This window comes from Carassius gibelio, chromosome A3 (genome assembly GCF_023724105.1).
Source record: "Carassius gibelio isolate Cgi1373 ecotype wild population from Czech Republic chromosome A3, carGib1.2-hapl.c, whole genome shotgun sequence".
NCBI lineage: Eukaryota > Metazoa > Chordata > Actinopteri > Cypriniformes > Cyprinidae > Carassius > Carassius gibelio.
The window spans coordinates 28,761,367-28,773,001 of NC_068373.1; the positions used below are offsets into that span (position 1 = coordinate 28,761,367).

The 11,635-nt window shown below is 37.5% G+C and overlaps 1 protein-coding gene across 4 annotated transcripts; it reads left to right on the forward strand.

The window, feature by feature from the left end:
- The first annotated feature begins 2,733 nt into the window (after window positions 1–2,733).
- Window positions 2,734–5,048, forward strand: LOC127941787 (uncharacterized). 4 transcript variants are annotated; one of them, XR_008149141.1, is made up of 4 exons: window positions 2,735–3,118; window positions 3,286–3,700; window positions 4,138–4,223; window positions 4,586–5,048. XR_008149141.1 is itself a non-coding variant. In XM_052537207.1 (3 exons), exons 1-2 carry the CDS (start codon window positions 2,797–2,799, stop codon window positions 3,687–3,689), a joined length of 726 nt encoding a protein of 241 aa, XP_052393167.1. In that variant the 5' UTR covers window positions 2,734–2,796; the 3' UTR covers window positions 3,690–3,700; window positions 4,290–5,048. The 4 variants fall into 4 exon arrangements, 3 of the variants coding, with proteins under 3 accessions (XP_052393167.1, XP_052393176.1, XP_052393152.1); XM_052537207.1 differs by lacking the exon at window positions 4,138–4,223 and having other exon boundaries at window positions 2,734–3,118; window positions 4,290–5,048; XM_052537216.1 differs by lacking the exon at window positions 4,138–4,223 and having other exon boundaries at window positions 2,734–3,118.
- The last annotated feature ends 6,587 nt before the right edge of the window (window positions 5,049–11,635 follow it).

The window sequence follows — 11,635 nt, forward strand, 5'->3', positions numbered from 1 at the left end:
TGTATTCCCTGTTGACAGTATTTTCAGATTTATTGAGTAATAAAAGCAATCCAAAATGCCCTCTGTGAAAAATATCTAAATATGCCAACAAATTTGAACCTAGCTTTATAGGTTACTGTTCTGGAATTCTATTCATTTTAATGCAAACTTAATTAGATAATGCCTCATTTTCATTTCTGGGGATACTTTAATATTTTCACCCTATTCCCATGTAGTGTCTTGCCTTAATGGAAAAATTGCATTCTGAACAAATGTATTGAACACAACTTGTTTTTGAATGACTAAACGGGCAAAAAATCGAATAGACTCCATATCTGCAGGAAACAGAGACTGCAGGATGGACACTTTCCCCTTGGGTCTGAAACCATGCATTCTTCTGAAAATGTAAGAATGTAGTTTACAAAGTTCTTCTGCTTTCCTCCATGAGTCTGTTTAACCAGCGTGGTGACTGACCTGTCTGCTTTGTGTGTAGCTTCAATGCAGATCTGAGCTCAAAACTCAGTACGCATAATGTGAATATTAAAATTGTGTTTGAATATTGACTCGAATTCTTATTTACTGTGAGAGATGTATTTGTTGTCTTTTTTTTAAGCTGATATGTGTAACGCAACCTTTTAAATATTCTTTGTTACTTATAGTATTTATTCATATTTCTAATTTGCATCTTTTCACTCATTATACCATCCGATCAGAAAGTGTCCGAAATTAGAAACTGAAGTCACCAAAAATGACTGGACCAGAAAGATGCGTGCAGCTTTAGTACACAAACCCAAGTCTCTTGTTTGAATGATTTGAGCTCACATTTGAAAGGGAAATTTTTTGGTTGTGCAACATGACACAGAATCAAACATACATGTGTTACTGTTGCTGTGTAAACAGCATAGTGGGATATAGTGCATAAGAATCAGTATTAAAGGGATAGTGCACCCACAAATTAAAATTCATCATTTGAAAACCCCACGTCCTTTCAAACCTGTATGAGTTTATTTTGTCCGTGGAACCTGCAAAGCACCTTCCACTGGCCTCCATTGCACTCATTAAAACTCACTCCCATCCGGGTCACGGCACCAATATAACCATCCTGGGATCCTATTCACACTCGCTCCAAGTGGGACTCGAACCCAGGTTGCCAGCATGAGAGGTAAAGACCACAACCTCTAATATCAGTTGCTAGTGCTAGTGTTCAATGATTTTTGGACCTCAAGCCTTCTTTTACCTCAGTTACATGTGTTGTATTGAAATGGATTTATGAAGTGAGAAATAAAGTTGAAAATAAATAAAAATGTACTGTCCCAATCACCCAGACATTGTGTCCCAAACGTGCAAACATTACCAAAAACAATAATAAAAAATGTGGGCTTAGTTTACAGAAAAAGTGTCACACATCTTTACATTACAATATAACATTGATTCCTCCTCAAATAATATCAGTATTACATAAATATATCATGTGTTTGGCTGATGATTTTAATTTCTGACAAGAAACCTTGCTCACGTCAGAAATCTAAAAACTGTCCCAATCACCCTTAATTCACTCAATGTATAGACAGTAGCATTAATGATATGATTGCAGTTATTACATTTTTTAAAGTGTTTAATATTGTAGTATAGTTGTTTTGTGTATAAATAACAAACTTATTTCTTCTTTTTAGAAAGTTAATACAGCAGTATTTTACAGAAAGGGGAATGGGAAGAGTGTAGAGTTAGCTCTTCCATGAGATGAGAGTAAGGTTAAATGATAGGGATCTTTTTTGGGATGCATTGAGTTCCGTGAATATAACTCTATCAATTTCTAAAATAACTGTGCATTGAAATCATCATTATTTAACTACTAGATACTACTTTTTTAAACCATTTTCCACAACCATATAGCAATGTTTCCCTATACAGCCCCCACAAACACATTATTCTTCTTATATATAACTTATTTGAATGAATAAATAAATAAATAAATAATTCATAACTAGAACATAATGCTAACTACTATTATTTTTTTATTAAATGATGTTTAACAACATCATTAGCAGTAGCCTGTATATATATATATATATATATATATATATATATATATATATATATATATATATATCTACCTATGCATATATAATACACTTTTTTCAGTCATTAAGGAGCATATAAAGAGGATTGAAGTCCTCCCCCCTTTTTTTTCACAACTTGTGCAAACATACAAAAACAGGGAAGCGAGACATAAACACACTCCAACAAGAAACGATCATAAAATAAAATGTAAAGTAAAATAAAAATATTCTGGATTTGCATGTCAAAATATAGTATTAAGATACATAAAAGTGAAAAAATAAACTTACATTATTTAGGAAATGTTGTCATAATACTTTAAAAACCACTCTTTTAGTTGTTTGTAAGTCTAAGAGACGAAACAAGAGAGTTCAGATCCACAAGAAAAACTGGGGAAGAAAAAGGAGACAAAAGCCATTTTTGTTTATGAATGAAGAATGTTGCATTCAATATAAGAAAATGTATAACATTCAACAAATAACAGCTTTGGATTTTCATAATAAAAGATAACGTCTTTGAGGACAAAGATATGGGACACATTTGTAAGGTTAGAGACAGGTACTTAAGTCAACCCATAATTTGTTGGTAACACCGCTATCAAAAACAAATGTCCTACCGTTAGCAGCCGTGCAGCCAGCGTGACGTCACGAGGGCGTTCCCTCCCTGTGCGCCAGGTGCGTCTCACCTGAGCTCGACAGTTCTTCCGCTAGCGACAGGAGCAGCAGCATCCTCCTCATCCTCCTCATCCTCCTGCCGAAGATGACGGCGCTGAGGTGCATCGGCAGCTGCCTGCCGTCATTCGTCATGGCGATCGTCTTCGACATCATCGGCGTGGTCCTGCTGTTCGTCGGGATATTCGGTGACGTGCGGATGAACGGCGTGCTCTACGGGGATTTCCTCATCCACACCGGCGCGCTGGTCTTGTTCGCCAGCCTGGCCTTGTGGCTCGTGTGGTACGTGGGGAACATCAGGGTGAAGGATGAGGGCTTGGAGAGCAGATCGAGCGCCGCGCACAGCGTCAAAGAGCTCGCGAGGAGGCTCACGAAGAGACTGTCCAGAACACACCTGAAGGACAACACCGGTGAGAAGCGCTTTACTGATGCGTCTCACGAATCATTTTTTATTTAATTTTTTTATTTTATGATTACATTTAAGATTAAACATGATGAAATAAGCATCACCAGTCTGTGCCCACTCTTGTATTTATGTGTATTGATCTGTTGAAGCTTATATATTATTTTTGCACAGGTGAGAAAACAGGAAGCAAAGCTTCCACCGTTCGAAACGTGACATGGGGGAAGTCCACCTATTTCCCAGGACTCCAGGATCTTGAATCGGATATGATCAAATGTGATGAACTATCCAAAGAAAAACCAGATGATGATCAGTTCATGTGCTACCAGAATCAAGGGTACGAGGACGAGGAGTCCTGCAAACCAATCCAGGAGGAGAGCGTTGACCAGACCCAGTCCGAAGACAGTTCTGAATCAGATAGAAATCAGGAGACAAAGTCTGGAGATGATCACTTCACCTGTTACCAGAACGAAACGTATGAGGAATCAGAATCAAAATCAGCTGCAACCAAAGATGGTGAAAAACCTCAGGAGGAGAAGCCAGATGATCAGCCGGAGAGCACTGAGGATCTGATGTGAAAAGAGTTGAGGTAAATTAACCCTAATCGCTCAAATAATAGAGCAACTGGAGTACAATTCAATTCAACATCATAAACTCCCAGTATATGACTCTACACAGTTCAAAGCTACATGGCATTTTCATAAACAAACATCCTTGTGTTTCTATTTTAGCTGCTGTGTACATGTTTACCAAGATACAATGCAAATCTAAACCTATTTTAGGTTATTTACATAATATCATATTGCATTAGTTTTTGTATAGTCATGTTATGTACAGTCTTGCATGTATCATCAATCATTTCTGTAGTATTTTCACCATTCATTGAAACTACATCATCCTTGACCACTAATTTCCATTTTAGATGTGCATATGCATGTATAAATTGAAGCAAACTCACTAATTCATCCATGAATTAGAAACTTCTCTTACTCGCCAAAGTTTAAGATGCCTGTTTTCTTCTTCTAGGTCCTAAAACAATGACTGAATAACCACGAACCTTCAATAGTCTTCAAACATTTGCCATCAGCAGTACATATAGAGATGCTCAAATGGTACTATAGTACTATATATGCGTTAATATAGTAAAACACAGCTGTCTGTTGTGTTTCTCTATACAGGGTTGAAGATTCTCAATGGCCTGTTTTTTATAAAGCAGGGTGGCTAACATTATACTCTAATACGTTGCACATTACTAAAAATTTATCCAAATTAATAATGCTTTGGCAAAAGTTTTGGCAAATTTGAAATGGAGAAATGGATATTTTGATAATCCCGAAATATCCAAATATTTTCTGATATATACCCATTCAGTGTGTGTTGTAATGTGCACTTGTGTTTTTGTTACTGTGTTGTTGTAAAATGCTGCTTGGTTTTGCACATCCTCATTTGTAAATTCATGCATCATGCATTGTAGGAATCCATTTCCCTTTCAAAGTGGCAGCTGAGCGCTCATGCAAACTCCTCCAGAGTCGAGCCATTTCATTTTGTTGGTCTTCAGCAGTGACCAAACCAGTCTGACCGCAAATACAATGGACTGATAGTTCATTCAAGGGACCTGTTGGTTCATCTTTGCACACAAACATTTAATACTGCACCCAGGCCAAAAAAAATCAATCAAATAAATCAAATCTATTTTTTCAAGTATATTTTGCTATATATTATAGTAGTGAGCGAGTTATGTGAAAATAACTGTATGTGGAAAAACTGCATTTATGTAAATATAAAGCACATGATCCTGACATGCCAGACAAACCCTGACTGTAAATACTCCCTCTTTCTCTCACAATACTGTAGCTGTTGTTTTAACCGTTGCAATATGAAATGCATGTAAACTTAAAGCCCAAGTTTGTATAAACAATTAAATCACATTTCACTCATATGACTGTATTTGTGTTTAATTCACGTGGTGTTTGCTTAGTCACTATTGCTACATCATACGGTTTGTGATTTGCTGTAAGGCCTAACCTTTGAATGTTGGGGTTAATCATCAAATTGAATAATGGCTCAATTTCAGCGACTTCCTGAAATGTGCAAAGTCTCTCTGTGACTCGTATTTGAGGATTGCTTAACTGAGTAAACAATTCGGCACAACTTACAGTATAATGCTGCATCTGCACCAGCGCTTTGATGAAGGTTTTTTCTGTCTGTGGAAATATCTGAATCTGTTCACATTTGTTTATCTAGCAGATCCACTGTCAGGGTGATGAGACCAGTCTGAGGAATATGCATAAAAATAAGTCTTGAACTTTTTTTTTATGTAGGCGTTCGCTAGGCAGTCTAACTTGTTTTGGTGGTTGCATAGTTGCCTTCAAAGAAATGCACTGCGTAAGAATGTGGGTGAGCTGCTTTATAAAAGTCTTGTTGGGGGAAAGTTCCTGTCATTCGTTCTTCAGGCCCATCAGTCTGCCGTACATCCGTCGGCTCTCCTTACTTGAGCTTCTTCAAGATGGACTGCAAGGAAAGAGTGGGACGCTGCTTTATCTTTCTCTTCTTGGCCATTCTGTTCGACGTAGTAGGACTAGTTCTCTTCTTCATTGGCATTTTTGCACCCATCAGTTTTTGGGACTTTTTCGTTCTGTCCGGACCAGTCATCATCTTCCTCAGCCTGGTGTTTTGGATCTTTTGGTATCTGGGGAACCTGACAGTGCCGTACCGCGAACTCCTGCCCAAGTGAGCAAGGATTGGAGGAGAAATATGGCCTGGAGAAGTTAAATTAACTTCTGGAAAGCGAAAGGACTCGTGGAGTTTCTGAGTAACTAAAACAAAGCATGAATGACGTGTCACAAGAAGGCCTACTGGAGACAATTGCTGGATCACCATTGTCTTGGGATTTTAAACTTTAACAGTGATTACCATCTTAAGATGCTTCCAGAATGAGAATGAATGTGGAGTGACAGAAAACAAATCCTGTCAATTAATTTTAACAGCAAAGAATTGGACAATATGACTCCAAAACTGCAGCTACCTCAGTAAGATCACCTTTTTTTTTTCCAGTTCTGCCATTTTTCATGATCACTTCATGGTCGTGAAAAGACCTATTTTTTGCATCATGTACGGTTCCTGCCTCTTTTTGGAAGACCCTGTCATGCAATTTATAGAAAACATTAGTAAACCTCAACTTGACCATTGACACTGTGGTTACTGCACTGTATTGAAAACAAATGATTGATTTATGATTGATGTCTTTCCTTTTCCACTATCTTTCCTTTATATAGATGTTTACAAAAGCTCTTGACACGATTACCAGGATAACCAATAAAAACAAACAAATGTTGATGCTGAACGTGAACACCTGACCTGATATGATGTTGTTATTGTCAATGTGACACATAAGTTTAACTTTATAAAGTGAAGTTTTTGTTTGGTCAGTGACAATCAGAGACACTTATAGGCTTTTGTTCTGGTCAGAGATGTCTTTCTGAAAACCAGATGAACTGGATATGCAAGTTTAAACATCAGCATTGAGATGCATTATTTTGCACGAGGTTCTTCCCTGATTTGGGGAGATCATATGACCAGTCCAATAATACAGATCCCCAGTCAGAGTTTTTGAAAGCAGAATAAATTGATCATGGGTGAGTTTCTGTGATGCTGCATCCACACCAGCAGATGTCAGTACGCAGTCCACTGTCATCATGATTAAACTTCTAAAAGCAATACCGAATGCAAATAATAAAATGCAGCTAATTGTAAAATCATGAACAGTTTAACACCCTCGTGCACAAAACAAATGCAACCAAGACTACTATAAATGCATGTTCACTCACAGTGAATATAAACATGGTTAGGGTTGAATTAGTAGCTGTCAACAGCATTAAAGCATTTCAAAATGTTAAATTGTTCTAATCAGCCTGTGTTATCGTAATAATTTTGATTATTGTTTGGCTTGTGTAGCTCACGGTGAGCCACATAAGCATTGATTACCCTTTGGGGTAGGCTAATTATAGTGTATAGAAAATAACTATCTTCAAATGGGGGTTGGTACTCCGCAACAGGGCGTGGCTTCTTCCCTTTGACGGACAGATACATGACAAGGTTTGTTTTCCCAAGCCCTGTAGCCGATACAAAAGATCCCATTGGTCATTTCAAGCATAGTACTGATTTCCCCCAGAGATCTGACAAGCTATAACTACAGACTTACTTTTATGTCTCACAATTCTGATTTTTTTTTTTTTACTGAAAGCTTTGAGAGAAGAACTGGGGTGGAAACAGTCTTTCATACTTATGCATGATTTATATAATTATAAGATTTCTTATGACCTGTAAAATACAATGTAAAATACAAGCAGCATAAATAAATTGATAAATGCTTGTGAAAGCTGCCAAAATCCCATTTTTGCATAAGTGGGATGCTGTCGTTAGCCACAGATATTACACCGGTTTCCTAAATGGTTTCTGTAAGAGCTTTCCAATGTAATTGTTGGCTTTCTGCAGTGCTGAATATTGATCGCTCTGCTCTTTATTTTAATAACCCATGAGCATGCATCCTGGTGGTCATCAGTAGATTGCCGAAAATACCACAATGAAGCACAAAAAGCAATTTATGTTTGTGTGAGAAGAAAGAAAGAGAAACCTTACAGAAGATGAGTCCAGCCAAACATGTAATCATATTTCATCACATGAGGATTGCTTTTCAAATGGTCCACATAATTAATGTGAAAACTAATATGATTGCATAATCCAACATAAACATGCTGATGTGCTCGAGTCCAAATATTGGTACGTTTGGTGTAAATGTACCACAATATTAATGACCCATCTTTTTCACAGGGCGTATACCAATTTTTGTTCCATCAAATGCTCTCTAGAATTAACATGTCTCTCATTTCACACAATCCATTAACTGAATATTTTTTTTAAGTTTGCATGAAGAATATTTCACAATTTTTACATAAGCTCATATTGAGGAATAGTTCACCCTTTAATAAAAATGTGCTTGAAAATTTGCTGAAAAGGCCATCCAAGATGCAGATGGGTTTGTTTATTCATCAGATTTGGAGAAATGTTACATCACTTGCTCAGCAATAGATCTTCAGCAGTGAATGGGTGCCGTCAGACTGAAAGTCCAAACAGCTGATAAAAACATCACAATAATCCACAAGTAATCCACACCAATCCAGTCCATCAGTTAATGTCTGGAGAAATGAAAAGCTGCATGTTTGTAAGAAACAAATCCATCATTAAGCCATTTCTTAAGGCAAATAATCCATAATATTTCTTTCTCCAGTGAAAATGGCATCTTGTCTGAATCAGGAGTGAAATATGCACAGATTAAGCAGAGTTTACAAGCAAAACAAAAACAAACAACAAAAAAACAAAACAATCCAAACCATTTCTAAACAAATATGTGGGTGGATTTTGTAATTTTATAAGGCTGCTGAATGATGCAAATGTAGCATCAGAATAAACATAAAACTTTTATTATTCCCCTTAACAGGGGCGGATCTAGAAAAATATTTATGGGGTGGCGAGAAGGGGGCAGGGATTTTTGAGGGGTGGCAACATATGGCAGATGTATATATACTGAATTTAGTCACAGTTATCACAGTTTGATGATAAATATATGTGCATATGAAGCCTAGGTTTTATTAGCTGACAATAATAAATAAATAAATAAGCATTATAGGCACAAATACAAATGTACTTTTAGAAATTGTTTTTGAAAAATATGGTGTTATTGTTTTGGCAAGCTTAAATTAAAACTTCTATGAAAACTTGTGTGATATTCCTTTAAAATAATGTTTTAGTATATCTTTATTAAGTATATTTTACTAAGCAATGCCTTACATAATTTCTTTGAGTTAGACCAAACTTTTATTTTGGTGGGTTGTAATCAGAGTTTCTGTGTTTTTTAATAAACTATTATTATTAGCTAATAGGCCTACTTGAAGTACAGCATACTCTTCTGTGCAATAGTACTATATCTCTGTTTGAATTTCTTCAAGTTATACCGAATTTTTTTTTTTTTGACAGGTTGAGTCAGTTCGGGAGTTCAGAGCGGGTTCGCGAATCATTTGTGTCAGTTTGGGGATCGCGAATCATTTGAATCATTTCGGGCGTTCGGAGCGGGATCGCGAATCATTTGAGTCAGCTCGGGAGTTCGGATTGGGTTCGCGAATCATTTGAGTCAGTTTGGGGATCGCGAATCATTTGAATCATTTCGGGAGTTCGTAGCGGGATCGCGAATCATTTGAGTCAGTTCGGGGGTTCGGAGCGGGTTCGTGAATCATTTGAGTCAGTTTGGGGATCGCGAATCAGTTCGGGAGTTCGTAGCGGGATCGCGAATCATTTGAGTCAGTTCGGGAGTTCGGAGCGGGTTCGCGAATCATTTGAGTCAGTTTGGGGATCGCGAATCATTTGAATCAGTTCGGGAGTTCGGAGCGGGATCACGAATCACGAAAGATTCGCGCTCGTAAATTTTCAAATTGGCTATAACCTTTAATTCGTTGTTGCCAACTGGGGTGGCAGCAGGGGTGGCAAGGCTTTATCCGCCCCTGCCCCTTAATAATAAAAAATTGAGTGCTATTATTGTTTTCAATTATGCAGCTTGTACTGTTAACATCTCAAAATGTGTTTTAGGGTTTGTGTCGATATGACTGAGTGTCATTTACCAGCATGTTTGTCCAGTGGTCATTTGAGAGGCTCAAATGCATTATACGAGATTCATATAAACATCATGAACAATAAACGGTAGCTTGCTCTGTCATTTTCATCTCTGAGGGAGTTGCAACAGTTTAACGTCTCCCTCTAGTGAGTAAAGTAGAAAGACAGTAATAGGCGGTGTTCATATACACCGAGTACAATTATCCAGTCGTTTTTTTTGTTTTTTTTTGCAAAGAATATTATAACCCACCATTTACTTTGGCTAAATGTAAAGACATAACGCACCATCGGAACTGTTCCTCTGAATCTGCCCGTCATTACTGGACACCGAGGGCATACACGAACATATGTGTCATATAAATTAAGCTATTCTTTACATGCAATTTGTCTTGAAATCAAAACTGCCCATAACAATCACAGTTAACAACTTACAATTTAACATCCTAATAGATACAGGTATTTATACTGAATTCTTGTAGCGATTACTTCAACATAATGCAACTCTATAACACGATCCTGATGGCAGTAATTGATAATGCTGGAAATATTTACATTTAGCAGATGCTTTTATCCAAAGCGTGCTCTCTGGGTATTGAACCCACGACCTTTTGTACTCTTAGCGCAATTCTCTACTGTTGAGTCACAGGAAATATGCAACAGTAATTCTTAATAAAATGGACTGATGTAGGCGATGTTGCATGAAGCATTTATTTGATTGTGTCAATGTGGATCTTTTGTATTTTCGTTGTGTGTCTAGCGAGCCCAAAGATAAATTTTCATTCAAGGCTGGACAATAAAGTACAACTAACTAACTAATACTGTGGTGTATCAGCTCTAGGGTGGAAATTAGGAGTATAATATTGCATATCCAAAAAGCATACGAGTTATAAATAAATAAATAAATAAACATTGTGCTTTTTAGCAAGTGTCAAAGTCATTGTGTTCTCAGTAGTTCCTCTAGAAGCTGTTATCGGGTGTGAATGCGCCCGGGCGGGTTACAACCAGCAGCACTGTTTACAAACAACAGGAAGATATGACGTCATCATACAGAAGCACATGTTCCGCGAGTACGTGCGCGCGTCTCCCTGTACGCGTTCACGTGTTTAATGAATTTACATCTGCTTGAGATTTAAACGACATTCTGCGTGCTGTGTAAAGGAAGGGGCATTTTTGCGCCTTAAAACGCGTTTGTTTTCATGACCTCCATACACCAAACACACGCTGACGCCGCTGAGGATTATGGGGGATCGGCGACTGCAGACTTGGAGAGACGCAAAACGCGGACTGGAATTCAACGGGATTCTGCACTTGAGCTCATCAATTTTCAAACCTACCGCGAATCTTTAGGGGTTATTTCACTCAGAGATAAATTTCTAGTTTCTATATATAAATTGCGATCCGGTATTAATGGCAAATAATTGCAGTTAAATTAAAGTCGCTTGCGATTTCCCAAAGCCATTGATACGCATCAAGAAAACTACGATTTATCATTATAAAAATAAAAATTATTCAAGATTCTAAACGGTTTATTTTTAAATTATTTTTATAGTACTGTGTTAAATAATAATTTTATTCTATATTCACCATATTATTATTTTACGTGATTAATTGTTATATTATAAAACCATGGTACGTCAATGCACGGTAAATCTCCAGTCCAGTGTTGACAACTCTCCACGTGCATGCGTGTTGAGCATTTGAGGCACAGCGCAACCGACCTTCAATCCGCCAAATCACCCATATTCCTAATCTCATTGGCTGCGATTGAATTACCGCATCCTTTAATGGGTCTCTGATTGGTTGGTTTCTCCGTCAATCACAGCTCCCTCTCCACCAGCGCGCCCTGATTGGCTATTGCCCC

Bases quoted from the DNA above. Each gene is read 5' to 3' on its own strand.
- LOC127941787 (XM_052537207.1), top strand. From the start codon at position 2,797: ATGACGGCGCTGAGGTGCATCGGCAGCTGCCTGCCGTCATTCGTCATG. The intron at 3,119-3,285 runs GTGAGAAGCGCT...ATTTTTGCACAG, and splicing joins ACACCTGAAGGACAACACCG to GTGAGAAAACAGGAAGCAAA.